This window comes from Budorcas taxicolor, chromosome 2, assembly GCF_023091745.1.
Source record: "Budorcas taxicolor isolate Tak-1 chromosome 2, Takin1.1, whole genome shotgun sequence".
Taxonomy (NCBI): Eukaryota; Metazoa; Chordata; class Mammalia; order Artiodactyla; family Bovidae; genus Budorcas; species Budorcas taxicolor.
In genome coordinates this window covers 150859067-150886999 of record NC_068911.1, presented here as the reverse complement: position 1 = coordinate 150886999, position 27933 = coordinate 150859067, and the positions used below count along the sequence as shown (strand labels likewise).

The 27933-nt window shown below is 43.6% G+C and overlaps 1 protein-coding gene and 1 non-coding gene across 2 annotated transcripts; both read right to left on the bottom strand.

Annotated features, from left to right (window-relative positions):
- Window positions 1-142: 142 nt before the first annotated feature.
- On the bottom strand, window positions 143-27474 carry ARPC2 (actin related protein 2/3 complex subunit 2). Its single transcript, XM_052662204.1, has 11 exons — window positions 27378-27474; window positions 27082-27163; window positions 19105-19139; window positions 17773-17885; window positions 13751-13796; window positions 11201-11387; window positions 10513-10606; window positions 4989-5115; window positions 3386-3486; window positions 2977-3077; window positions 143-384 (listed from the first exon to the last, which is right to left on the bottom strand). Exons 2-11 carry the CDS (start codon window positions 27153-27155, stop codon window positions 360-362), a joined length of 903 nt encoding a protein of 300 aa, XP_052518164.1. The 5' UTR covers window positions 27156-27163; window positions 27378-27474; the 3' UTR covers window positions 143-359.
- LOC128044057 (small nucleolar RNA SNORA42/SNORA80 family) lies at window positions 24154-24290 on the bottom strand. Its single transcript, XR_008199036.1, has one exon. It is a non-coding gene; the product is annotated as a small nucleolar RNA SNORA42/SNORA80 family (small nucleolar RNA).
- Window positions 27475-27933: the final 459 nt, after the last annotated feature.

The window sequence follows — 27933 nt, the reverse complement described above, 5'->3', positions numbered from 1 at the left end:
CAAATACTTAGAGAAAACAAGTTAAGATTGCATTATCCTGCAACTCATTACCAGTAACATATTGCAAAGCAAAACAGCTTGGAAAAGAAGGGGCGGGAAAGGGGAGTGAGGGAGGGAAGATAAAGAAAAGGAATTAAGTTGATCAAGTGGAATTCTTTTTTTTTTAATTCTTGGGAACCATGAAGTCCTTGCAAGCACAGCTCGTTTTTGCAGATTATTTTCCAAACGTGTACAAAATGGAACCAAAACGGAGAATCCCTTAAGAACCTGAAGAGGTGCAACATTAAAAGCTACGATTATCCAGTAGCAAGTGTTCCAGCCTTCAGTTGCCAGCCGCTTCCTCTTCTTGTTCCCAAGAGTTAGCGGGATGAAAACGTCTTCCCCCTTCAAAAGCAGAGATTAAGTCTGAAGGTTAGTTTCTGCTCACCTTCCCATCCACCCCACGCTCTGCACTAGAGATGAGGTCAATGTTTTTCAAGCAGAGGTATGTGGGAACTCCAGGCAAGGGTTACGGTCCAGCTTTCACAGAAACAACCCATCAGCTCTTTCTTCCTATTGAATACTTCCGGGTACCAAGTAATAAGCCCATGAGGACAGTAAATATACCAAGTTAGACAGGAGAATCACCTGCCCCAATTTCTGCATGGCCTAGAATTACCTGCATTTTAGACTGGTCTCAACCCTCTTCTGAGTAAAAGAATTTGGGGTCCTCCTAACACAGCTTATGCCTTTTCAGGCTAGCAGAGAGCAGTTCCTTAAATTTTCCCCCATGGGGCCAAAATGTCACAAGAAGCAACCCTCCAAACTTTCCAAGCTTAAGCGTGTTTTGTGTTGTCATATGGTGACTACACTCAGTCACAAAACACTTGCCTCGCTTACGGCTCCTGAGCCGGGGTGTCCTGTCCTACCCAGCATTCTAAGAATGGCCAACTTTGGGGAGGGTTCCCAAAGATGGAGGGTATCTATCTGGCACAGAAGCCTGGAAGCTAGAGCGGAGGACTACGGGAACTAAGATTTTCCTCTCTGGAATGTCTTACCCTACCACAGATGAAGCTAAAATATTTTGTTATCCATTCCCCAACAGAAAGCTCAATTCCAGCAGAGCTCTATGGAGTGCTGATGGCTGGCTTCTGATCACAGAAGGGTTGCTACCCTCCTTCATGCTGCTCCAGGTTCTAAGAACCCAGAGCAGAAGAAGGGTCCTGGCTTCTCCTGCTTAGCTTTGGGAACTCAATCTGGTTTTCAGGGTTGTTTACCTCCTGCTTCTCCTTTCTGGGACTCACCTCTGCCAAAGAGAGGTCACAGGATGGAAAAAGGCAAAGCTGTTCTTCCTAAGTTCCAGGAAGGAAGTTTATGGGCGACTGGCTCATTTCAAGGACTCATCTTTTCTTAGTCCCCCATCAGGACAGGGAGTTGTTCCTGCCCTTCCACTGCACCTGCTTTGCAGTAACCCCACACTCCAAGGCTGCCGGGCTGTGTGACGGAACCAGGGGAGAAGCCCTGTGGGGAGACACTGGGTAGTGGCTGTCTGGTGGGCGCTTCTCCTGAATGGACAGGCAGTTACAGGGCTGAAGGCGACAGGAGAAGTTCGTGACTGTTATGACGCCCAGCCCCTCGTTTGGTGCGCGACAGGCTGGCGGGTCAGGCTGCCTTCTGCTGTACTGGCTGCTGGCTCACCTCCTGGCCTCTACTGAACGGGGCTCTGAAAGTGGCACAAAATTGGCTGCTTCACACTCAGGGTCACCAAAATGGTGTGAGTGAGAGAAGCAAGCAGGGAAAGGAAAGGGAGACTTGTCAACTCCATGATGGAGGTAAGAGTCTGCAGGGCAGCAAGAGCACGTGGCCCCCAGGACACACCCTCCCCGCCTCCCTACCTTTCGAGTTCTGCCCATTTTTAGGCTGTGCCATAAAGCTGCACAGTAGAAGGAACGATGCTGCCATTGTGTTGCCATGGCTCATGGGCACTTCTCTCTAAGCAGAGGATCCAGCTGTGGACTGAACACTGCTGGCTCTGGGCAGTGGGAAGAGCTATTCTAGAGAAAGGTCTTTGGGATGAATTTCCTAGTGAGACAGGCAGCCTCTCAAGTATAGAAGGCAGGGGTGACTTACACTGCTCTGTATAAATGTCTGATGCTTCCGAGATTATAAGCACTCTGCTCAGGCACCCAAGAGTCAGACCCTCTCTCATCCTGTTAAATGGCAGCAAAAACTAGCTTGGTAGAAGAGGCCAAGGGAAGGAGCCTGAAGGCATAGGCACAACATACCTATAGAAGGTTATCCCAAGAGTGTGGGGTGCTGGAAATGGCTGTGTGGGTTGTGGGGAGGCTTAGTTCACCTCAAGACATTTAATTCAATGGGAACAAGTGATAGGAGACCAGCACCCATTGCTCTACTTGGAGAACAGGATGGCCTAAACCTTACCAGAGGGGGTTCCAAGATTTGGCACCTGGCACAGAACCAAACCCCCAGGCCCCCGACCATGCTGCTCTACTGAGGACAGTGTCTTGCACCCTTTAGGATCTCCTCATCATCTCTATCTCAGATAAAGCCGACCTCCTCTTTAGGCAAAATTCCTGCCAAGACTTGGACCAGGAAAAAGAATGCTTTGGAATAGTTCCAGGCCTATTTATGCAACTAAATGTCCTCAAGCAGATTATTCCATTTCTACAAGAAGATATCAAGACAGTTAAGATAGGCCTGTCAACTCAGACCCAAAGAGAACATAGTTCATCTTGGCAAAAAGGCCTGTTTCTTTCTAGCAGCCACTATCCTTGATCACAGAGATGTGGAAACAAGGAGGCCCATTCAGACGTGAAAACCTGTTTGTCCCATCTTTAGTCTGCCAGGCAGCTATAGGCGCCCCGCTGCCTGTCTCACCTGCAGCCACTGCCCAGACACCTGGGTCACCGACACCCATGACCTCCTTGGTAAGCTTAGGAGAGGAAGGCAGTCCTGCTGAAGTATGGTGCTACTCACGTGATTGTTTTCATTTCCTTTTTCTCGGCATCTGGGCGTGCACGGTTCAGCACCTTGAGGAAGTCTGATGTTTTTGCCCGCATACGTGTGTGAATATAGGCCTGGAGGCAAACACAATGGGTACTGAAGCAGAGTCATGTTCCAGAAAGACAGCTTTGCTCTAAGTAGCAGAAATTATCAGAAAGGTCTGGGAACATCCACCCTGGGGCTGACATAGGGCTGTGCAAGCAGGCATATATTCACCTCTCTGCTATGGAGTGAGAGAGATGGAGAAAGGTTATGATTCAAAGCCTCTAGAACCATCTCTGTAGAGTTCCTAGCAACAGCCTGTAGCAGAGAGGACTTTATGCCATGAGCTCTGGTGGAGAGAATGGCGCAGAGCGCTGGTGCTGAGGCTGCTCTCACTCACCTTCGAGCACTTGATGTGGTAGTGCAGGTAGTCCCGGAACGTGTGGATCAGGTTGATGGTGTTGTCTCGAGCACTGGCGTTGGTATGGCGAGGGAACAGCACTGAGTGGGGGCACAGATAGGGTGTCAAGGTCTAATTACACCAATGCCAAAGGGTGGAAAGACCAGCAGCCTACTGTCAGCTCCCATCTCGCCCTGCTCTGGGACCGTCCACTTGTTTCATTAGGGTTTTCTGTCAGTAAGTGCAAATGGAGGAGACCATGGCTGAAAACCAGGGCTCCCTCGGCAAAGGGCTTGGTCCTGGCGTTCATTCCGGGTCTGGATTCTCCAGCTGCGCACTGTGAAATCTACTAGCTTCTGCCTCTCAGAAGTCTCTCTAGAAAACGACACAACTGGCTACCTGGGTGGACTCTGGAGCAATGGGGTTTAGAGAACAAAGCCTGCCTGTTGCAGGACCTTGGTGCTGAAGCAGAGTAAGCTTTCAGAGAAACTAGATCCATAGAGGATCATGTAGTCTGTGGTGAACACCAAACAGGAAGGGACAAGAACCTGAGCACTCCTGAGGAGGAATGGCAGGATGAGTTGCTTTGGCTGGGGGCTGAGAAAAGCCCCTGCCACTGCCTGACCCCATGAAGTCCTGTGCAGTCAGTCACTCAGCTTCACACCTGGGCAGACCTGCACGCCTCTCCCTCTGGCTTCTGGGAATCCCCTCTATCTTCTGCATCTATCCTACTCAGTGATCTCGGCATCAGCAAAGTCCTTGAGTATCAAGTTTTGTTGAAACGAAAAGAAATGCCACCTAAGAAAGGGTGGGACCACTGTGGGTCAATTTGCCCTCAAGAGAAAAGAGCACCAGGCCAGGAGATAACTATACTGCAGAGGTCTGAGATGCTAATGACTGTAAGTTCACCATCAGTTTATGTACCACAGAGACATTGCTAATTAAATTGTTAACAGGCTGTCCCAACCTTAGAGAGAGTAACGTACCAAAAAAAAAAAAACCATGTAGACTAGACTTAAGGAAACCTGGTTAATCAACCCGCTTATTTCCGATAAACTGATGCGTCTTCAGCACTCTAGTGGCTTAAAGAACTCCAGAAAAGGGGACATTTTAGTGCTGTCAGGGTCAGTGTGTGTGTAAGCTGCGATTCTAAACTGTCAGCTGTTACCAATGAACCAGCTCACTAGGCTGAAGCAAACTGTGAGAGGGGTGGATGTGAATCTTTCCAGAGGGAAAGTGGGTAAGTAAATCACGGCTGGAGCTCTGGTCTAATGACCAAAAAAACCCAACAGGGGCCAAAGGACAGAGAACCCCAACTAGCTGCTTAGCAGGGCTTATGTGGCCCTAACCCCTCCTACTTCACTCCAGGGGCTATCCTTTTTTTCCCTGAGGATTTAGATAAAACAGGGAAAAAAGAAAAATGATTACTGTATAAAAATAAAAACAGCACATGACTTGTATTAGTGCCCCATGACATGCCTCCTACAGTCATGGCACCGGCAACAGGAACACTCTGGCACACCTGCTTTTGCCACTCAGCCCCATTTCAACTGCAGTATGAACCCACCAAGGTGTGCAAATGCGGCAACCCCGCCCAGCTCACCGAAGGTAATGTAGCCGATGTTGTCACCCACGGCGGCATCGGTATCTTTCAGCTCTAGGGGAGGTTCCCGGTGGCTGAAGAGGACCTGTGGGGCTGTGTGGCTGGCTCTGCGTCCTTCTTTGAACTCCTGCCAGGATGAAGCAAAAAGCAACCAGAAGAGAATCTGGTGTGAGATGAACAGCAAGAACAGCAACCTGTGCTCTGGGGTTTGCCCTGTGGATGTGACCTCTGAGCCCTCTGACCGGCAGAGGCTAAAAATAAATGACACCTAATATGAAGTACTGGTCTTCCCTGGTAGCTCAGCTGGAAAAGAATCCACCTGCAATGCAGGAGACCCTGGTTCGATTCCAGGCTCGGGAAGATCCCCTGGAGAAGGGATAGGCTACCCACTCCAGTATTCTTGGGCTTCCCTGGTGGCTCAGACGGTAAAGAATCCACCAGCAATGCGGGAGACCTGGGTTCAGTCCCTGGGTTGGGAAGATTCCCCTGGAGGAGGTCATGGCAACCCACTCCAGTATTCTTGCCTGGAGAAGCCCCATGGACAGAGGAGCCCAGTGGGGTACAGTCCATGGGGTCGCAGAGGGTCAGACATGACTGAGTGACTCAGCACAGCACAACGTGAAATATTACCAGTGTTGGCTGCCATCAGTGTACTTCAGATTCAAAGAGGGGAGATCACAAAGTACTTAACAAGTCCGATCTTCAAAGAGCAAAGAAAAGCACTGTTAATCCTCTTCTTTTGTTTTGGAAAAATATGCATGATAAAACTACTTCTGAGGCTAAATAGACAACAAATTGCAAAGCACTCAGAGAACCAGATTATGTTCAGGATAAGGATGACAGTTTATTAGTTTCTTTTGATTTAATGTGAAAGGAGGTTATATTTTTCAGGAAATTTGATTAAGATGTCAAGTGGAGCTCAAGTAAGAGCTCACCCTTGACAAAATGTATCCACCCTCAGCAAACTATAGAAAAATGCCTAAGGATGTCAAAACCAAGCCATTCTTCCCCGTCCTAACCTCCACATCTCAAGCTTTCCTAATTCATACATTCCTGTATAAACAGGTAAGTGATACAAGGCATCCCCATTTCAACCCAGATCTGTAATAACAGGACTGGACTTTCCAGCAATGCCAGTAAAACCTACAGTTTAAACTCTCTGAAGGACAGAAGGATGGAACCAAAAGTTTTCCAAGATCCCTGAGTTTTCTGAGAGTACTGAGAGCAAGTTATACAGCCCTTCAGTATACAACTTTCTTTCTACTGCTGCCCAGATATAACGCTCTCTCCAACAGCCTGGGCACAGCTAGTTGCTCTCCTGTGGGAGTTCCCATGGCTTTTCTGCAAACCTCTACTGTAATATTTCACTAGTCATTAATGCATCTGGCTTCCCTACCAGGTTTTAAGCTCCTCAAGTCAAGGATTCTTTTATTCATTGCTGTATCTAGTCCTCTGCCCTTCAAAGAGACTGTCTAGCACAAGAATGAGAAAGAAAGTACCACTTCCCTAGCTGACAGTGTCAGCACACTGTAAAGGAAGGAGCCAGGGACTGCACTTCACCCGCAGCAGGAGGATACACACGGACGGGCAAGCCCTCAGTAGCAGATATGTGAAGGAAGGATACCACCTGAGGAGGTCTAATGCCCAGTCGGGGAGCTCGTCTGTTTCACGACCCCCCCCCCCAACCCCCGCCTTCTGAACTCCTTGTGTAGCTTCCAAAGGTTGGTGGGAAATAACATCACTGGGTTAGGTGAGCTCCCCTCTGAACTTTGATCCCCAAAGGAAAAACATCTGAAGAGGGAGGAAAGGATCCAAGATAATTCAAAACGAAAATCCTTAAAGCAAAGCTGCTGAAATTGCCTTTCTCTAGAAAATCCCTTTCATTCTGCAACTGGGTTGGGACGTTCTCTAACTTTTATCAGTCTCCCTCTTTTAGTCCCCGGCAGGGAGAACAGATAAAAACTGCCTGCCAGCACTTTCTTGTGCTTCATAAGTTTCTTGAACGCTCCAGTTCCCTGGTACATGTGGTGTTCACAACCAGATGGAGTATCTGTAAACCTGTGGTGACTTGGCAGCATTTCTCAGTTTTGTACATGGAGAGTGATACATTTCAGAGTTGGTTAACAATATACTGACTCGGGGCTGTAATTTAGGCAATCTCCTGCCTTTGTTTCTCCTTGGTTTTTCTCTCTTACACAACACTTAAAAGGCAGTAAACCCACCAACCCAGCAGCTTTTTGCCTTAGAGTCTTTGTTACATATGTATCAGCAATACTGCCTCTTTTTTCTTCCCTTTTTTCTCTTTGAGGCATCACAATATCATTTCTTTCTTCCATCAAAGCACAACTAACCACAGAAGCGCAGAATAAACCCAAATATATACAGAAATTAAGTCTATGATAAAGGCAGCATCTTAAACCAGTAATGTAGCTGCCACTGGGACAGGGAGTAGTCACTTAGAAAAAAAGATGGCTCTACCTTTCATATCATGCACCAAGAGAAACTACACATAAGTAGTAAGATTTATACATAAAATATGAAGCTATAAAAACACCAGGAAAATAATGCAGCTAGATTTCTTTACAACCTTTCACTAGGGAAGGTGTTTCTAATTATGACTCAAAAATCTAGAAGCCATAGAGGTTGATCAATTTCACTACATGAAAATAAAGTTCTACGTGAGGGAAAACCAAACAACAAAAACATCCCAAGAAGTCTAATGACCAACTGGAAAAAAAATCTGCAACTCTTATCACAGAAAAAGGGCCAGTCTCCCAAGTACATGAAGAAACTGAGAAGACCAATAACCCAACAGAAAAATGGGTAGGGGCCATCAAGAGACATCTCACAAGAAAAGACAAAAAAATTGCCTTCAGCATTAAAAAAAAAAAAAGATGTTTGACTTTGTTCATAAGAGAAAGTAGACACCATTTTTAACCTGTCAGACTGGCAGAAATCCAAAAGCTCAACACCACTTTGGGAAAATGAACACTCACGTACTGGAGGTGGGAGGGAAATGGCATAACCTCTATGGAGAAGGGGTTGGCAATGCTACCAAAATTACTTACTCTGCCTCAGGGTCCTCAGTTCAGGAAAATATCCTATAGGTATAATCCCACATATATACAGGCAGCAAGGATCCTCAAAATGACATCTTCACTAGTGCCTACGAGGCAAATTGCTTTTGTCTTGTCCCTGAACATACAGTAACCAGTGGCTTCCACTTAATTTCTCTTACCTACTGAACTAACTTAAAGATCTAGTAATATAAACAATTCTAGTTCACCAAATCTCCGAAAAGGGTAACTATTGCTTTTCATGTAATGAGGGTTGAAACGATGACATCTACCAGGTTTTCTCTGATGCTCACAGGTCATATGCCTTCAAAGCCGAGCACTAGCACATCCGAGCACTAGCACATCCGTAAGAGTGGGGAATGGCCCCTCCCTGTCTTTTTCCAAATGACAGCAATAAGCATCCCTCCAAGTCAGCCTGCCAAATGACAAGGGAGGGATGGTGTTCTGACTAGGCTGGAGGTGCATGTTGGCATGGGAAACGAGGACCCACAGCAGGCACACAGGTGACCACGACCAGCCTCCCACGTCACAGCACTCTAGGCCAGGCATCCACCGTCCTCATTTTTCCTAGAAATTAAAATAACTAGGCCTAGGACAATGCTTGATTTATTTTGGAGGGGAAAACCAGCAAAGTAAGTCCACGTTACTAAGGTCATTTCGAGTTAAATTACCACTGCCTCTGAGTCTGGAGAGGGAGGAAGGGCTCCTGGGCATTGCCTTTTCACATGGGACCAGGCCTGTCACTCACTGGAGATGCTGTCGGTACAAAAGTGCAGACGTTCTTTTCCCTTATAGACAAGTGTCCCACCACATGGACTCTGAGGGAGAGCATTTAAGTTCACATGCAAAAAAGAATACTCAAAATTCTCCTAAGGAACAAATCTCCAGTATACTCTCCAAGACAAGATCTGTTCAAAGTATAAAAATAAGTTAAGATGTTGTCTGGAATTAAATGGAAGACTGGTAAAAAACCCAGCCAAATCTAAATATATACTTCATAGGTTTTAAAATTGGGTGTCAGTCTGGATTTAGCCCAATTTCTGAGCTACTGCATTTAACTCCCCTGTCAATTCTGCATAAAAACACATGAAATGCCTGTCTGAGGTTTACATTTAGGACCTAAGACATACATATCTATGTGTGCACAACCATACACTTTTGAAAGTTTAGTACTCTCAAATGCTTTGTCAATATTCCAATTCTTCTGCATGGGGACTACAAAATTAGTTTCTGATTAATTAGCTTAACACAAAATGCCACTACAGATGGTCAAATGGAGAACATCCCTTTTGAAGATTTCCCTAGCCACTTAGAATGCCTACACATAAAGTATTCTCACTATATTAAGCACAATTATTTTTCAACTCAACCTGGCAAAAGAGGTTGTCCTGGAATTCTTAAACTTCATTACCTTGCCAAAGAACAGAATGAACGTACAAAGTTTTTTTTTTTTTTAAATTTAACCTCTGTACTAGACTTTAAATGCTGAGCTGTCTCATAAGAAACCAGCCAGAATAGCACTTCACCAGTGAGCGCTCATGTCCTAAAGCCAGCAACTGGTTAGCAGACAGCATGACAAAGCCACAGTGGTTGTACTGTGTCAGACCTGAGTCCAACCACACCAGAAATCCAATTACAAAACGTCCTCCTAACCCCTACTACTCTTCTAGTGGATGAGCTGCTTCTGAGGGAGGAGCTCCATGGGGACCTCAGCCAAACTCAGGCCCATTCTCTTCACTGCCAGTGTGACAACTCTACACTATTAATGCATTACCTACCACCTAAGAATTTTCTCTAGACTCCATTCTGAAAAGACTTTAGGACTAATAAGCCAAGCCAACAGACCTTGCTAGAAGCTTGAAGAAAACTTAAGCGGGCAGGAAACAGGACCAAGCTTTAAATCAAAGACCTCATGGCACGAAGCATACTTCATATTCAGTCATTTTGTTACTATGTGCTATGCTCAGTTGCTCAGCCATGTCTGATTCTTTGTGACCCCCTTTCTGTAGCCCACCAGGCTCCTCTGTCCAAGGGGATTCTCCAGTCAAGAATACTAGAGTGGGCTACCAGTCCAGGACATCCTCTTTCAGGGGATCTTCCCAACCCAGGGATTGAACCCAGGTCCCCACACTGCAGGTAGATTCTTTACTGTCTGAACCAACTCTAGTTCAGTCCTGCAAAAGGGCTAAAACCACTTAGAAGGGTTCTAGGGCTGCCAGTTCTTATCTTTTTAAAAACATGTTGACTTATTTATTATTTAGCTGTGCTGGGTCTTAGTTGTCGCATGTGGGATCTAGCTCCCTGACCAGGGATCGAACCTGGGCCCCCTTGCATTAGGAGTGAGTAATCTTAGCTGCTGGACCACGAGGGAAGTCTCTTTGATGCCAGGGTATAAGTCACTAGGCCATGGTCCCCCTATTCTCTGCCCCAAGATGTCTGCTCCATACCTGCATGAACACCTTTCCAATGACCACATCGTCGTCATCCTTAAACACTGTGCTGAAGACTACTGTGACTCTGTCTTTTTTTGACTCAACATACCTGAGGGGAACAAAACTCATGAGTAAGTACAGAATCAGAACAGGGTTTTGTCAAGAACTTGATCTGCAAGTGAAGCAGGAAGGTAAAGCCATCATAAACCTTTTAATTCATCAAACAAGGTGTGCCAGTGAGACTGAATAATTATGGCCACGAAGTCAGTATAATAAATGCAAACTTTACGTGAGGCAAGAGATGAAAATCACCCAAAGTGGATGTTATGAACTTGTCTATATGGTATGGAGTCCAGAGTTAGTTGATTCTCAGAACCCCACTTTAAAAAATATTTCTTAGAACCTACAGTCACCCTCTGCCTCCTGATTACCTAGCTAAATTACAGAAGGGGACCCAAAATATTAGTGCCTTAAAGGAAGTGCTGGATTCTCTTTTTATCTTTTGCCAACTTCCTGTAGATAAGGAGAAGTGGCCTTCTCCTTCGCCAAACCATCTACATCCTGGGTTTAAGAATTTTATGAGAAAGACACTTTGGGGGGCTTTACACAATATAGTTTAAGGTCTGACTTAGCTGAATATCTTTTGGTAAGCATATGTGATAGCCACAACCAAGTTTTAGGACCAAATTCTATCTATACTCACATGGTCTCATCATCCCTATAATGGATAACTGCCCTGTTCTCTCCTTCCTTGCCCTCTTCTTGGAACTGGAAGTATTTCTCAAAGACAGAGGCAAAACAGTTTCGTTTCAACATGCCAGCCTGATGCACGATGGAATCCTTGGATGCAGGCAGATTTTCAAGGTCGTATAGCAAAGAGACATTGTATCCTGGAGGGGGGGAAAAAAACACCCAATAGTTATATTAAAAAAAATAAAATAAAAAGCTTTTGGGGTTCAAATGACATTTGATTTTGTCTCAGTGTCCATACTTTTAACCTAAGGAGAATGCAGTCCACTCCCATCTTCCTCAAAGGGCAAATGATGTGAAATAAAACCTTAATTCTTGTAAAATTACTGTAAATATATATAGCTAATTAACAGATACCATGCAAAAATCTAAATCAGTATCAAAGATGACTGATTACAAATAAGGAATGGGAGGAAGTCATAATCCTGGAACTTTTAGAAATTTAATGTTCCAGACACAATCGTGAAAGCAGGCTGAATATGCTATCAACCTATTAATGAGTTTCATATTTTTCTCTGACAGTTTATCATGCCAAGTGCCAACATGGTGAGCAGCTTGGTTGCTTTTTCATAAAAAATATACCCGCCTGCATGCCATTGTAAACCCTGAGGAATGGAAACAGGGCAAAAACCTCAACGGGAAAAAAAAAATCTGTATACACCCCAAAAGATTTATTTGTGTACACTGTAAATTTTTCCAAGTGTTTTAAAACATTTTACTTCATTTGATCTCCATATGAGTTGTATGAAATAGGCCAGATATAGTTATTTTCACTTTAGAAGGAAAAAAAGGTTCAAAAAGCCAAGTGCCTAGGATGCTTAATTATGTAACTGAATGACATACCTGCCCAAAAGCCTGTAAATGATTTTGCAAGAATATCACTGAGGATCATTTCATATTCTAAACAGATGATGGGAATAATTTTATCAGAACTGTATAGACTTCACATTTCTGAGTTTCTTAGACCTTTATACTTTGTTACCATTTAGTATTTTTCCAAGAGCATTCCTGAGGTCTGTGTTTTGCTGGATCTAGCCTCACTGAGAGCATCGACTGGCTATCTAAATCTCTGTTCTAGACAGGGTTTAGCACATTCTTGGCACTCTAATATTAAATAATATCAATCACCCTTCCATTTTGGGTACCTGAAAACCAGATAAACAAATGGACCACAAGATTAGATTAAAAAAAAAAGAAAATATTTAAAGCTGGGGTTTGTTAGTTTTAAGAAGCCAAATAAAACAAACTAAATAAAAGTATAACTGAAGCCAGACTTAAGTATGGCTTCCAATATGATGAAGAAAACATGATGTGAATAAAGAAAAGTAAAATCTAGTATGGCCAGCTGAGTTTTCCAAACTTGTCTAGATAAACCCACAGAGAAAAATCCAGGTCACACTCTGCTTGTTCTGATAAATTTTAGGATCTGAGTGGTGACAAGCACATCCAAGGGTTCCTTTATGCTTTTTCTGCTCTAGTTATTTTTCTTTCTGAAATTCCCTGATTCCTCTTAGAGCCTACACTGTTATTTATCTTTTGGCTTTTATTTCTGAGATATGTTTATACCATCAATTTTGGAAATAATAAATTTCAGTATTCTTTATGGAGTACAAAGTTCTCATAGACAAACACTCCAAGTAACAAGTTACATTCTGAAGGCACTTCTCTTTATTAGATACTGTGTTTCCAGAACAGCAGATAAGAGTCAAGGGAAGGTATTCTAATGAGGAGGTAAGGTGCCTTTTTTTTTTTTTTTAAAGTAACTGCTGTTAAAAAGAGAGAGATACACTTTCCTTTTTAGAAAGATTTAAGTCAAGGTACCAGTCATAGGATCTGAGTAACAAATATTACATTCAAGCAGTCTTACAACTTGGCCCTCACTATGGGGCCTGGCTATAGATGCCTCAGAATTTGAAACTACTACTTAATCACAGGGATAAAAATACTGTTCAGTTTCTTCCCTCTTATTTAGGCTTCCTTTAAAGCTGTGTAATATAGCTCTTCTAATCAAGGAGGCACAGATCACTGATTAGAAGAATGGATTATAGGGGCTGAAATTTCTAATTGAAAAATGTGAAAATAGCTGTGAATATTCCTTTTCCTTCTCCAAATGTGCAGTGTACAAAGGTGGTTACTGGAGGCTGGGAGGGAGAATCAATGCTGGCTTAATCTTCTCAAAAGGCATGTTAATCACTATGGGCAAACAAAGGTGGCCCTCTGGCTGAAACATTAACAAAGAGTCATTAGATCTTACCCAATAAATGTTAAAAACAGCATACGTCAACTCTGTGTGACTACACCAGTAACGTGTATCCATTATTGGACAATGCAAAGCCCCTTAAAAGCTATGTTTATGGAGACAGCTGAAGAGGGACCTGAACTCATGCAGAAATATTCATAAATAAGTAACATTTAAACCAAATCCGCTGGCTAAAAAAAGCATAGCACAAACAGGACGAATCTCTTTCCAAGTCATTCCACAGCCATTCACATTACTACATACCTGATTCTGGATTTACCAAGTAACTTCCATACACCCTCTTTAATAACTAGAAAATAGAAAAACAAGTATGTTATACAAACACATGTTAATTCAAAGACCATGAGAATTTCACTATTTTCAAAGCACTGTGCATGCCGTTTTTCCTAAGCCAGCATTCTTCCTAACTTTCAAAAGGCGAATGGGAAATAGGATACAGGGAAGGAAGAAGATTTATCTGAGTTATCAAGCAAATTACTCACAGAAGTTTGATTAAGTCCAAAAGGTTAGCACTTGGTCACCCCCTTTATATGGTCTGTTCTCCTCCAGATCTTATATTGCACATAATTACCCTTTTTTCCCTCCAGGAGAGTAAAAGAATGCTGATCTCAAGTGAGAATAGATCATGTTAGTTATCAACCAAGTACAGGCCAAACCACTAACTCAGGTGAATGAAATGGTAAAACCAGAACTGTCAGGAACTGATTCCGGTTAGCCTGCTTATCTTGAATGCTTTAAAAAGCAATGGATAATTCAATCTTTGCCAGTTATTTATACTGTGGGGGTCCACAGAAGGGCATACTCTCTAAATGCTTTTTTCTCAAAACCAATCCTTACAGCTGGCTATTTTCCAGCTTTTTTGGAGTAAATGATAAAACAAGAGTTCCTTTTACACCTTCTTATTTTTTCTCTGATGGTGTGATTGCTCTTCTTGGTAGGAACTGCTCTGAGGCTGGCATGGTTTAAGAATCAATCTTTTTATTTGGGAAGGAACAGTTCTGACTTAAATGTTATTGACAAGTTAAGCAGGAGAAAGGCAGTTATTTGGAGAGAGAGAAAAATTAAAATCACTAGAATTCAATAACCTCTTGGTATTTAATAGTCTTTATTATGTTTTAGAGGTAAGACACAGACAGGTCTTATTATTTGTCTCATTAAAATCTTGAACTTAGGGAGGGAAGGAGTCAGCATTATTCCACAGGAAGGCAGAATTGAGGCCAAAATATCAATACTAACCCCCAGTCGTATAACAGGCTGTGGGATTTTGTCTCTATGCATCCAATTTCTAACGGTGTCACCACGAATATACTAATCATGACCCTCTTGCATTTTCTGGGATACCAAAAAAAAGGGGTACTCAAATCTAAGATAAGATACCAAGTTAAACGTGAACAAGAGCACAAACTTGCTTTAATTGTAAGAGTGGTGTGTGTGTTTTAAAGAATCTCACTAGCCAGAGAAAAGCACTAAGAACAGACAGCACTGGAGTGGAGGCCCATGTGAGCAGGGCCACCGTCTGGTCCACTCCTGCCGTCTCAGAGCCCGTCTCCAGCATCTGGGGACTCAGATAACAGATCTGAGCAAATGTCAACGCTGTTCTTCTCATCTTACTTTCAGTGTTCTCTCCAGGTTTTTAAAAAACACATATGCTATACAAACCAGGAGCAAACCATTTATTTCATGTCCCATTTTAAAGAATTATCATATAATGCATTCTTTCTCCTCATTCTTAAATATTTTTTAGTACTCCACATATTTATTTAACCATTATCCTATAGCTGGAAGAAAGCCTCAACATGCAAAACCTGGACAGCAGGGTGGACTTCACAGCATGTATCAGTGATCACACTTGTTTATGTAACGTCAAACGGTAAGTAATGCCACACCGAGTTTCTCTTCGGTGACCACACACCCACTGTGAGCTATCTCTTACAGAAGAGGAACCGAAGGGAGAGGTTCAAGGTCACAGAATCTACTGGTGGCACAGAGATCTGACTTCAGGTGTCCCATATACTACTTCTCCTATATCATTTCAGGGAGAAAAAAGCAGCACCCATGTCCCATTAATAATTTTAACTATCTACAATTCTGTACTATGTGTACTTGGAGGAAGGGAAAATCAGATGTGGGAGAAACCACAGCTCCTAGTTTAGGGTCCAAGTTATTCAGTTTAAGCCCAAGATACTAAGTTAATATTCTGAGATCTAAGCGGTTCTTAGAACCAAAATTATACCAAGTTCAACTCCTCTGCTCCCTCCTCTTGGCAAAACCAGCCAACGCTTCCCAGTTCACTTCACTTGCACTTTTAACAGTGATTCACTTTGCGCCCCCTCTTCCAACCTGACACCAGGAAATCAGACCTTCCCACCTGGCAGCTGAGGCTTTCTGCTTTGAAAAAAGGCCTGTGACAAAGTAACAAGCTTCCTGCCGTTATCACAGGCTGGTCACTGTTTAACCAACTCAGGGAGCCATTTACCCTGCACTCTGCTGCAACACAGCCAATGTTACCTATTCCACCCACTTGAGTGGGCTGGTTCTCTGACCCTTGTGATAGCTACAAGAATAGCAATGTATTCTGGAGTTCACTGTAAGGAAAGCACAGACTGGAACAGAGATTTAAGAAATCTAGCTTAACACTTTCTCTCCCTCCCAAGGAGTGTTCTTACTGCACCAACGCCTTTAAAGAGAAGGGAAGGTCTAGGGGGAATGATCACACAGTTTTTCAGTTATCTGTTCAAATGTTCAACAGTTCTTTCTAGGTAGTTGTCTTCTACTTCATCTAAAACAGGGCCAGCTTAACTGCCATTTACTTCCTCTTGATCTTCATCTGGTAAAGAGTTAGCTGGTCTCACTTACATTAGTAATCTTTCAAATGCGTTAAAAGACTTAAGTCTTTCTCCTGAGGCTCTTTCTTTTCAGGTAAAATAACCCTGAATGCAAATTCTCTAAACCATTCTTCTTCTCTTGAACTTGAGGCAAAATCAGAGAAGGTTTTAGCTGTTCCTTTGAACTTACAGGGCAAACCAACTGCATATGAAGAAGTAAGGGAAGTGACCGTGTATGGCTCTTGGTATCTGGCTTGGCTAACATTAATTTTAGTTTTTAGTATCAAGATTTTGATCATATGCTTTTGTTAAACAGCTCTTTCATGACATAAATTTTAAATAAGTTAAAAGCTACTACTCTCAGTAGCATGGAAACATATACACTACTGTATATAAAATAGATAGCCAATGGGAATTTGCTGTATGACTCAGGGAACACAAAATGGGGCTCTGCAACAACGAAGAAGGGTGGGAAGGGGTAAGGGGTGGGAGGGAGGTTCAAGAGGGGACATATGTATACCTACGGCTAATTCATGCTGATGTATGGCAGAAACCAACACAATATTGTAAGACAATTATCATTCAATTAAAAATAAACTTAAAAAAATAACAAACTACTATTACTCTCAATCAGAAAGAAAACAGAAATGGCTGTATCTTCATTCACCACATTAAGGAGAACCTACTCTGTTAAAACTAGAAGATACTTGAAAACTGATTCAGGAACTGAGTCATACTTCCTGCTTTGAGACCCAACCACAACGTGCACACACTCGTGTAATAACATTTTCTTTCTTCCATAAATGGCTCTCCCCAGAGCAAATATAGTTCAACAGGAACCAAACCTATTGAAAGAAGTCAGTGAATAAAGCATGGCCACCAAGAGTTTCTCAACACATGGACACCCTTTCTTATTTCCCCTAAGGTAGTCATAAGAAGAAGAGATACAGAGGCCAGTTCTAAAGAGCATTATATTAAAAAGTGTAAAGGGCAGATTTGTTCCTAAATTTCTAGAATGAGAAATTAAGCCTGTAAACTTTAAACAGACCAGAGGTTATATACCTGCTTCACAATGTAACAGAAACAGAACTGACTCCATCTTAGTCTTGCCACAGCTATTTTTGTATTGGTCAAGGAAAAGTATTCTTTGCTACATTTTTTGAGAACTAAATCTGTTTTTGTTTTCACTTGTTAGAGAACATCTTTATTTCTTCAGCGTAAAAAGCAGTCAAGCAGAGAACCAAAACCCTTTCTGAGAAACACCCTTCTTTATGACTAATGGAAATGAAGTCAAGAGCCCCTGGTTAGGTGAGCAAGCCTTCCAGAGTGGCCAGTGCCAGCATGGATGACTCAGTGCCGTGGATCTTCTAGGAGTGGCAAATTGCCAGGAAAAGGTGAGGAGGAAACAAGACTCCCAAGGAAAAGTGATGTGGAACTTACCTCATCAGCACCATGTGCCTGAAGTTCCTTGTAGAATTTCAAAGAAATACTGACCATCACTTTTGTTTTATCTCCATTAGGATTTGAAATATGATAGAGGACTCCATCAAAATCTGCCAGGAGAAGCAAATAACCTTGCTTAACTTGGGAATGAGGAGTAACATCTCCAAGTGCCTGCCTATCTGTTGCAGGGCACAAGGAGGTCTCCCTTACAAGTAGGCATGTAAGTAAAATGATGTTCATTTAAAATCCATGTGGAAAATCAGTAGAAACACTGAGATAAGAATTATCGAGTACTCATCTCTTTTCTCTAAAATTACAAAGGTATTTTTACTTTAATCATCACTTTGTGCTGAAAGAATTAAAAAAACAAACAAACCTTTATTGCGATGTATTTGAAACATGTATAAAAATATATACAACGAACCCCTATTCTCATCATGGCTTCAACAATTAATCAACATATGTCCATATGGCCAACCTTGTTTTCACTCAGACACAGCCCTTCCCAATGATTTATTCTGAAGCAAATCTTACACATCACATCACTTCACTCATAAATATTTCAGAATACATCTCTAAAATAAACATAACCCCAATTCCACTGTCATGCCTAAAACAACAACAACAACAACAACATTAAAAATCCAGTCAAGCACTGAAAAATTACCTCAAGAATTAAAAAAAATATTGTCTTATTTGAATTAGGATTCACACAAGGCTCACATAGTGTGTTTGGCTAGCTCTTAAATTCTTGAAACCTGGGGCTGAATGTCATTATAGGGAGCTCTGGCATTGCTAGTTAGCAGGAGAGGGAGGGGATGATGCCTGGCCTCCAAGTCAGAGCTCTTCAGAGCTGCAAAAAGTTTTCCAAGATCACCTGGTCAAGCATTCCCATTTTATTAATAAGCAGTGTGACCAACGCCTCAAAGTTCACAGAGCAAGTGAGTAGTGTCAATACCCAATTCTTTCTAGGGAAAAGAAAGCAGTAACCTCTCTCTCTGACTTGCTGAACAAGTCTTGAGTATTTTTGTAATTCTCTACTCCTCTAAGTGCTAGGTAAACTAAGATGATGGCTAAAGATAATAACATAATATTTCCAAATTTAAAAAACCTTAGTTTGTACCACAAAATTAAACCCAAACTTTTAAAATATCAGCAGGCAACTTTATATAGCTCACTAAATCCATGAATAATGATCTAAAATAAAAGCCAGGAAAAAAAATCTGACAAGATAGGAGCCCAAACGTCAAAGCTTATTTTAGGAACAATTTTCTTTTCTATCTTTTAATATTATGCCTTCTCTTAATAGGTGAGATAAAGGATACTTACCTGCAAATGTTACTTCTACAGCTTCTGGTTTGTTTCTGCAAAATGAAATAAAAGTCCTTTAGTTAGCTAACTATATTGCTGGGACTTCCCTGGTGGTCCAGTGGTTAAGACTCCATGCTTCCAATGCAGGGAGCACAGGTTCAAACCTTGGTCAGGGAACTAAGATCCTGCGTGCTGTGCAACACAGCCAAAAAAAGGGTAATGACATTGCTTCTTGCCTTCAGGGAGACTTGCAAAAGGCTCCTGAGCTTTATTTAAGATCAGACCACCTTGATCCAGATACACAATTCATTTTTTCATGCACCTGAATCTCTACTCACTAATGGTGGAAGTCTGAAAAAAGGAAGGACAGATAAAGCTTGTTTTGCAGCTCGAATCTCTGCTGTGGTTGGTGCTCACCTTCAATTCTTAACTCCTTAAGACCATGACAGACACGTTTGTATATATGACCCACAAAATGCCCTCTTTTGGCTGCACTCTCAGCAGGAAAACTGCTAAACAGAGAGCAGAACAGTTAAAATTTACGTAAAGTGAAAGCATGAGTTCAGGCCACAGAATGATGCAGTCCTATTCCATTTCAAAGACAATCTGAAAGTCTTCCTACACTGTTTCCCTCTTCCTTACAGCACCTAAGTACCCACCATTCTCCCTTGTGAAGCCCTCTTTGGTTCTACTCTTTTTTGGGGGGTGGGGGTGGGGGTGGTTGTTTTTAAATTTCAGTGTTGCACTTTCATACCAAGTGTAGCACAAAGTAACAGCAAAATCACTGAGAACAGTCAAGACACCTGTTTTCCAACTTTAGCCTTCTCTTCAAGACCACGTTTTCAGACAAATTAATGCCTGCATTTCTTCATTTTCTCACCTACTCATCTTTAAAATGGGAGAACACAAATGATCCAACCTACTTTACACAACTGCTAAAGATAAAACAAGAGAACAGACACGGAAAAACTTTTCCTGGGAGGCACTCACGGTCTGCCACTTTCAATGTGATTCCCAGCTGAGCCTGGTACGTGGACTTCTGTTAGATAAATGCTGCTGAGTTATTAACCCAGAAAGCATGACATATATCCAGTTAAAAACAATAATGGTCAATTAACCTCCAGTGAAAAGCTACTTCAAATGCTTTCCTCACTTCTCAAAACTCAATGGTAGGAAACCAATGAAGACTCCATAGTTTTATTAGCTAACACCCTATAACTCAAATGATTCCACTTTGTTTTATGGGCCAGCAGACAAGATATACACACTTTCACATTTATTCTTGCCTAACTTGCTCAACATCTCACCATCAAATGTGCATCTCTTTTACTATCTCCGCTCCCTCATCTGCAGAAGGAACCAAGACTGAGCTGCCCTCCAGAGTTGCTGGGAAATAACGGAATAAATAACATGGTTTATGACTGTTAAAACGCTCCTGCAAAGCTAAACCATACCTCTCAAGGAAACTGGTTTCTATTTAACATATGTTAGCCCCATTGTAAAACCAACCTATACAAATCACATATTGAGTTCCACCCTGCTTCTTCAAAGCCATCCATATGTGACTTAGGAAAAGTACTTTGGGTGTCTGAGAATTGAAGCATCAAGTGGGTTTATGGACAAGGAGTGAGTTCAGGATATGATGAAAAGAACTGCATAAAAATTAAAAGTGGTTTCTGATCTTTCATTTGAAACTGTAGCCTGGTGACTAAGGCGATGAATGACCAACCACCATTTCTCACGTCTAGAAAAAACAAGAGCAAAGGAAGAAGTAGAAACATTAATCTATGGCCCATCTGAATGAGACATTAAGAGGCTGCACAACGGAGGGAAGCATTGAAACACATTTTCCTGAGGAAGGCTGGCTGTGCCAAAGAGGCAGGGTGGAGGCTTCTAAAGCCCATGTTGTATCACTTAGTAGGAGGCTGTTCTTTTTTTTAACCTTTAGGCTTTAAGTCAGCCACAGAAGGACTGGGTTCCTCACTTTCTCACTTCATCAACCGACCAAAAAAAGATCAACTGTAGATAAAAAACCTTAGGGTTCCAAAATTTTGACTCTGAAATTTTGCATTTCTCTAGGTCATAAAGTTCCCTGAGCATTGACTCCACTGGGAGAAGCTGCTAAGATCTATACTAAGTGGTTTGCTGCCTGACTTGGGAATATTTGTCATATCATTGCCATTAATATTTTAGTTTGCTATTTATGGCTGCACAGAGGTCGCAGAGAAGAGAGTCAGGCTGTTGAGGAGAGCACTGGGCTGAAGGACTCAGTCACCTGGGGGTTAGACTTCTTGTCTAACTCTGTCCCCAACAAGGGGACTGCACTGAGTGGGAAATATACCATGACAGGGCCGTGGCTCAAGTCCAAGACTAAGTGTTTTGTGGTTTAAAAATCACGGAGCTATTGGGGAATGAAGGGCTTCCCTGGTGGCTCAGCTAGTAAAGAGTCTGCCTGCAATGCAGGAGACTACATGTAGCACAGGAGACTAAGGTTTGATTCCTGTGTCTGGAAGATCCCCCGAAGTAGGAAATGGCAACTTACTCCAGTATTCTTGCCTGGAAAATCCCATGGACAGAAGCGCCTGTACGTTACAGTCCGTGGAGTTGCAAGAGTCAGACATGACTTAGCGACTAAACCACAAGCAACCACAGACAGGAATAAGATTGGTCTGGGAGCAAGTGTACTCTTAACTGGCCAAAAGAATGTTAGTCACTCAGTTGTGTCTGACTCTTTGGGACCCCATGGACTGCAGCCCACCAGACTCCTCTGTCTATTGAATTCTCTAGGCAAGAATACTGGAGTGGGTTGCCATGCCCTTCTCCAGGGGATCTTCCCAACCCAGGCATCGAACCGGGTCTCCTGCATTGGATTCTTTACCATCTGAGCTACCACAGAAGCCCCTAGGCCAAAAGGGCAAATAGTTATTTCAGGCAGTGAGAGTAAGTTTAATCACAAAAAAAGCATGTCTTTCAGAGCTGACTCTTTACCTCAGGTTCTGTCGCTTACTGTAGCCACAGCAATGATACTTGTCAGCAAGCCAAAGGTTCCTTTTCTAGAAAATGGAGATTAAAAGCCTCTACCACACGAAGCTGCTGTGAAGACTAATTGAGAAGCTACAGGCACGGCAAAGTTTCCCAACAAAGGTCTTATGACTCAGCTACAGATACGCTGAGATACCACAGCCCTTAGGGCAGCCCAGTGGCAGGATCTCCAGGCTAGACCATTCACCCAGATGTGACATACCATAACAAGGTCAGGAATCACCAGGGAAGGGTGCCTATGCAATGCTGAATCCCTCTACTCCCTCAGCAACTCCCAAGAGCCCCAGTTTTGTCAACTGTAAATCAGAGCTGCTATCTGTAACCCAGGCACATTTGAAATGGAAGGAAACCATGTCAAACAATTGGGAATTGGTCACCAAAACAAGGAGAAACAGAACCATATTAGTGTCAGACTGCTGCAATGTCTGGAATTCTAGAGTAAGCCAGGTGGCTATGTCCTCAGGGTTACTGACAGGACAGCACAAGACACTAAAACATACTCAATTCCTTTAGAAAAAATTTCTTCCTCTCCTTTTTCTAAGGAAGTTTCTAGAATGTCACTAAAGAACTCTTGGTAACTGTTACTATCCAATCTTCTTTTCTCATTAAGGATTTTGGAGTTTTTACTCCTGAACACACCCAGTTCCTTGTTGTGCATTTATGTCCCTCTTCTTGTTACTGTTTCTATGAGCTGAATTAGAAAAATAATTGAATTCTGCTCATTATCTCATCATAAAGTTTTTGATTAATCTCCTATAAGTCCTCTCTAAGGCTCCCATCATCCTTTTTGAGCAAAGCCTACAAAAATGGATCATATTAGGTAAGAGGCGGTCCTACTCTCCTAAGGCATGTCTCAAAATAACAAACAGGGTCTAAAAGCTGATTCACACAATGTCAGAAGAAGGATAAACTCCTAAAGAAACCAAGAACCATTCTATTTGGCTTCATCAAACGTGTACTAAGCTGACTATACACACAGTAAGAATTCTGGGGAAACAAAGATGATAGAACCATAGACCCTGCCACTAACAGTTGCAGGTTTGGTACACACAAAAGGAACACAGCGCTGGGGCCTCATGCCCAAAGTAGTTCCAAGGCAGCCAGAGTGGGCAGCAGTGTGTGACTACAGTGACTGATAAAAAGACCAACCAGATCATCTCAGCAAGTCAGCCACTACATCCAGTTTCTCCTAAATGCTTAAACAATGTCCTAATTCCAAATCACTTCTCAGCAGTCTGCCTCCCTGAGGACATATGCAGCATATTTGGGAATGAGAAGGTATCAGCAAGATTTAATTTATTCCTCGCTCAAATTTCTCCTCCCACAGTCCTTGCCCACCCCAACTGGCATGGCTTGCCTACTGAGCTTCACTCCCCCTCACAGAAGCACAGCTCCCCACAATATGCACAGCTGTGGCAAGGAGCCAGCACGCACTTAAAATCAACAGCAATTCGCATCTGGCAGCATTTCCTCAATGTTGCACTCCAGACTAGAGTGAAGTTGACAAGCCTAGCTTTGGAGGCTATAAAGGTTCTTGGTGTGGATATAGTAACAAAAGAATTAAATTAATTTGCCAGAATACTTAATTGAGAGCTTAAGTAAGAATTCCTAAATGGTTGGGAAAAAAAAGACAAACCAAAAAACTGTGACAAGACCTGCACATGAGGTTATCTGCAGTGTTGTGCACAGCTTCTTAATCAGTGACAGTCTCTCAGTTTGGAGGCTGTTGAGAAGACAATTTACCAATAATTATCACTTTGTGGGGCTACAGGAATCATTTCAATAAGCCACCTTCCCAGGAGTGTGGTGGAAAAAAAAAGAAAAAGTAATTTGCCTGGAATGGCTCTCAGGCTTTGTCAAAACTGCCTCCAAGTTAAAAGATCTTCATGACTAAATGTATTTTTAAGCAATTTATGACAGAATTGCTTTACTTGAAGGAAATTTAGACTTTTAGAAGGATGTCACAGGCAAGAAGATCCAGCAAGATAATCTGAGAGGCATCATTTTTTGTTCTTTCTTGTTTCACGCTGTACAACCCCCTTCAGTGCTCACAGCCCACAAGTAAGGAGGCTGGGCAATGGTTCGAGGCTGCAATTTACTCTGGCATGGGTACACTATGAGAGGCCCACAGAGGAGGACCTGCCATAAATCCATTACCATGCTCCGAGATGCATCACTTAAAATAAGATCAACTTCAAAAGGAAAATTACTCTGTGTTCTGAAATATATACCGCAAAACTATTTTTAAGACTACCTCATGCTCACGTTTTCAGTAGCCACAACAGGGCTGTCCAAGGGACTTTCTGCAATAATGGAAATGTCCTACATCTGGCTGTCCACATCTGGCTGCTTCTAACCACGTGTGGCAACTGAGCCCCAGAACTGTGGCTAGTGTGACTGAGCTTTATTTTAATTCACTTTTTTATTTCAACCTGACTAGCCACATGTAGTTATTGGCTATCACCGGGCATTGTGGAGCTGGAGGATTCACTCTGGGGAAGGCTGCGCAGAACCTCATTTCCCCAACTGGGAAAAGCAGGGCGGAGCTGACCTCTCCCAGCAGGTTCCCACAACGGCCAAGCCTTTCCAATCTCAAAGGTTTCTCCTTAGAGCTACTGCCTTTCTTTAATCTTTCTCTGATCTCTACCCCAAAATGTGTCCCCCCTTAGGTCCTCTGTAATGCTGCCATACTCTTAGAAAGGTCCCCCTTTCCTGTTCCTGTTTGGGGCTGAGCACTGAGAGAACCCTGTAAATGTTCATGATTATCACACCAGTTATTATTCTCTAAAAGTTCTGGCTAGGCATGCACCTTGATAAATAGTTAACTACTTGATAAATACTTAAAGACTTTACTGCTGCCTCACCTTACTAGTATGCCTAGAAACTTCTAGGCTTCTTCTAGGTGTTACATTTGCAATCCCAGGCAAACCCTACCTGTTAGGCTGAATATCACGGTCTCTTTTCAAAGTGATTTTCAGCAGAGTATGTTCTGAATCAACTTTAAGTAAGTCACATCTCAACTGGAAGACAGGCCAGAAAAACAAAAACAAAAACAAAATTTGCTGCCATGCCCTAAGATTCAACATTGTTACAACATACACTTTGTAAAAAAAAAATGTGGAGAAGTTCTAAATTATGCCTTCCAGACTTGTGTGACTACTTACTCCCAGATGAAATAGTTAGTAGCTCTTTTTAAGAGTAATGTTCTAAAAGGAAAAGAGCTGAAGCTATGAATAATGGGCTACATTTCAGAGTCACAAGTTATTAATAAACAAGCAGATGTGAACGTACTCCTACACTACAAGGCGTGCTTCTACTTGAAATGCACAGGCATTTATCTTGTAGATCAGCTTATAACCACTCAGGTCTCATTTTTCGCTAGTCTAAACCTGAGAATTCACTTGAGACAAGCTGTGAAAATGCAGAAGTTAATTTAACTTCCTCCTATGTGCTACACTGCTCAAAAAAGTACACAGCAATCACCCAAAATAAGCCACTAAGCTGATTCGCTTGAACATTTAAAATGCAAAGGAACTGGTAAGTGAGGCGGAAGACAAGCAGCAACTCAGCCTAAAATATAAGCAACTGCAGCCCCTGGCAGGAAACAGTCACTACTGCTCACTGTGTTGCTTCAAGGAAAGCTGTGCTTTGTACTACAGATAAAGCCTGTGGCCTTATAAAAGAGATAGGAGACAATATATTCAATTTAAGAGGCAGGTAATAAGTATTTTTTTTAAATGCCTCCAAGCCACAAGTTCATTATGCCCACTTAGAAATTCCCTCCACCAATCTTCTCCCATCGGTGGCTCTCCAAGCACTTACTTTATTATTAGTTCCCAGTTCACCAGAAACGGTTTGCACTATTTCCTCAACTGTGTAACCAAGATGTGAAGTTCCCATCCTCACACATGGGGAAATGAGGCAAAGGGACTGGCCACAAGCCATCAAAAATTAGAAGTTAAAACCGATTCTTTGGTTCATGTATTAAATATTATATTAGAAAAGCAAAGCAGCTTTGGGGGAGGAGGTCGTCTTCTATTGATTCTTGTGTCTGACACCGAAGGCTGCCTTAGAAACATGTCCTAAAGCCCACTTTTTAAAAGGCCAATGGTTAACAAACAGGTCTTATCTGAGAACTTTATTATAGACTCTGGAGGCTTTTAAGTGTGTATCTGGGCCGGAATGACTACAGAAGAAATCACAGACCAGGGGTATGGTACAAAGATTTAAAAGATATCCAGATAGAGGACAGTGAGTGGGGAAAAAAGAATCAGGACCTCAGAAGAGCGATAAGAAAGGAGTATGGATATGGGGGGGGGGCTATTAACTTTGCTCGAGAAATGTAACAAAATGACCAGTCTCTCTCACAGTAGGGTTCGGGGAAGTAAAACTAGAGAGATCAACGGGTTTTCCGGCTGCAAGGCAGGGCCTGCCTTCAGTCTTCTGCTCCTTTAGAAGAGAAGATGGGGGTGGGGAGCGAGAAGGTGGGTGGTGAATCTGGGCCTGCCACCTTCTTTCCTCCTCCAGTGATGGGAATTCCTGAAAACTCCTTCCAACCGAATCCCAAATCCCAGAGAAACAGGCTTTCTCTGGGTTCTGAACAATGACGGGGAATACAGAGGGCAGTGGTCCCCAGCTCGCTCCAGAGGGCAATGAGATCCTCCAGCGGAAGAGTTCCGGCCCAAGCTCCCCTCACGTCCCACAGGTCTCCTGACCTTTGGCACGCGCACTCCTGTCCACTCTGCTTCCGCATCCCTCCTCTGAGCCTCTCCCCACGCATCTCTGCCCCTCACCCCACCGCGCCCAATCACCTCCCACGTCTAGCCCCGCCGGGGCAGTCCCCACACCCGGCCAGGTCTCCCACCTCCCTCCTATGGGTCTGGAGGACTGAACGATCATCAGGGGTCAACTCTTGCCTCCCCCGCCACCCACCGGCCCCAGGCGCGCGCTCACCCGGCGGCCGCGTTCTCGAACTTGAGCGCGAGCGTCTCCTCGATGATGCGGTTGTTCACCTCCAGCAGGATCATGGCGGCGGCTGCCCCGGACAGGGGAAGGAGAAACAAGGGCGGTGAGGGTGGGTAAGGGAGGAAAGGACAGAGGGAGCGGCCCTGCTGCCCCTTGAGGAGGGGGGCTGGGTGGGGTAGGAGGTTAGGGAAGAAGGGGAAAGGGACCGGGGTGGGAGAAGGGGAAAACCTGCGCGCTGGCCCGCGCACGCACTGACTGTGGAGACACCCACCCACCCGACCGACCTGGCCCCTGAAGCCTGAACCCGCCTGCCGAGCCGCCGCCGCCGCTGCCGCCTCACCGACAAGCCTGGTCCCCGCCCAGCCCCCGGCTCTAGCCGGCCACTTCCGCTCTCACACCCACTTCCGCTCGCCGCCCGGACGCGCGGCCCCGCGGCGCCATTTCCGCTCCGACCCCTCGTGCACGCGCACGCAATCGCGCCGGGGAGGGGGCGGGGTGGAGATGTGGGGGTGGGAGGTGGTGGTGGTGCTGCCGCGCTTGCGCACGTGCGATGCCGGTAGTCTCAGCTCCTCTTGGCTAGTTATCCCTACCGTCTCCCGGCCTGCTATCGTTCCCCGAGGTCCACCTGGCGGTCCGGTCCCGTACTCCCCAAAGGTTTACTTCCACTCTTCCGGTCTGGTAATTTCAGAGGACCTGCAAGAAGCTCGCACTTGTCATCTCCCAGCCAGCTTCTTTGCTCTCAGCTTGTCAGTGACCCTTCCTCGTGCCACACCAATGGCTGTCCAGAGGCACCGTCGCTCATTCATTTCACCAAATGTGTAGTGGGCTCCTGCTCTGCGC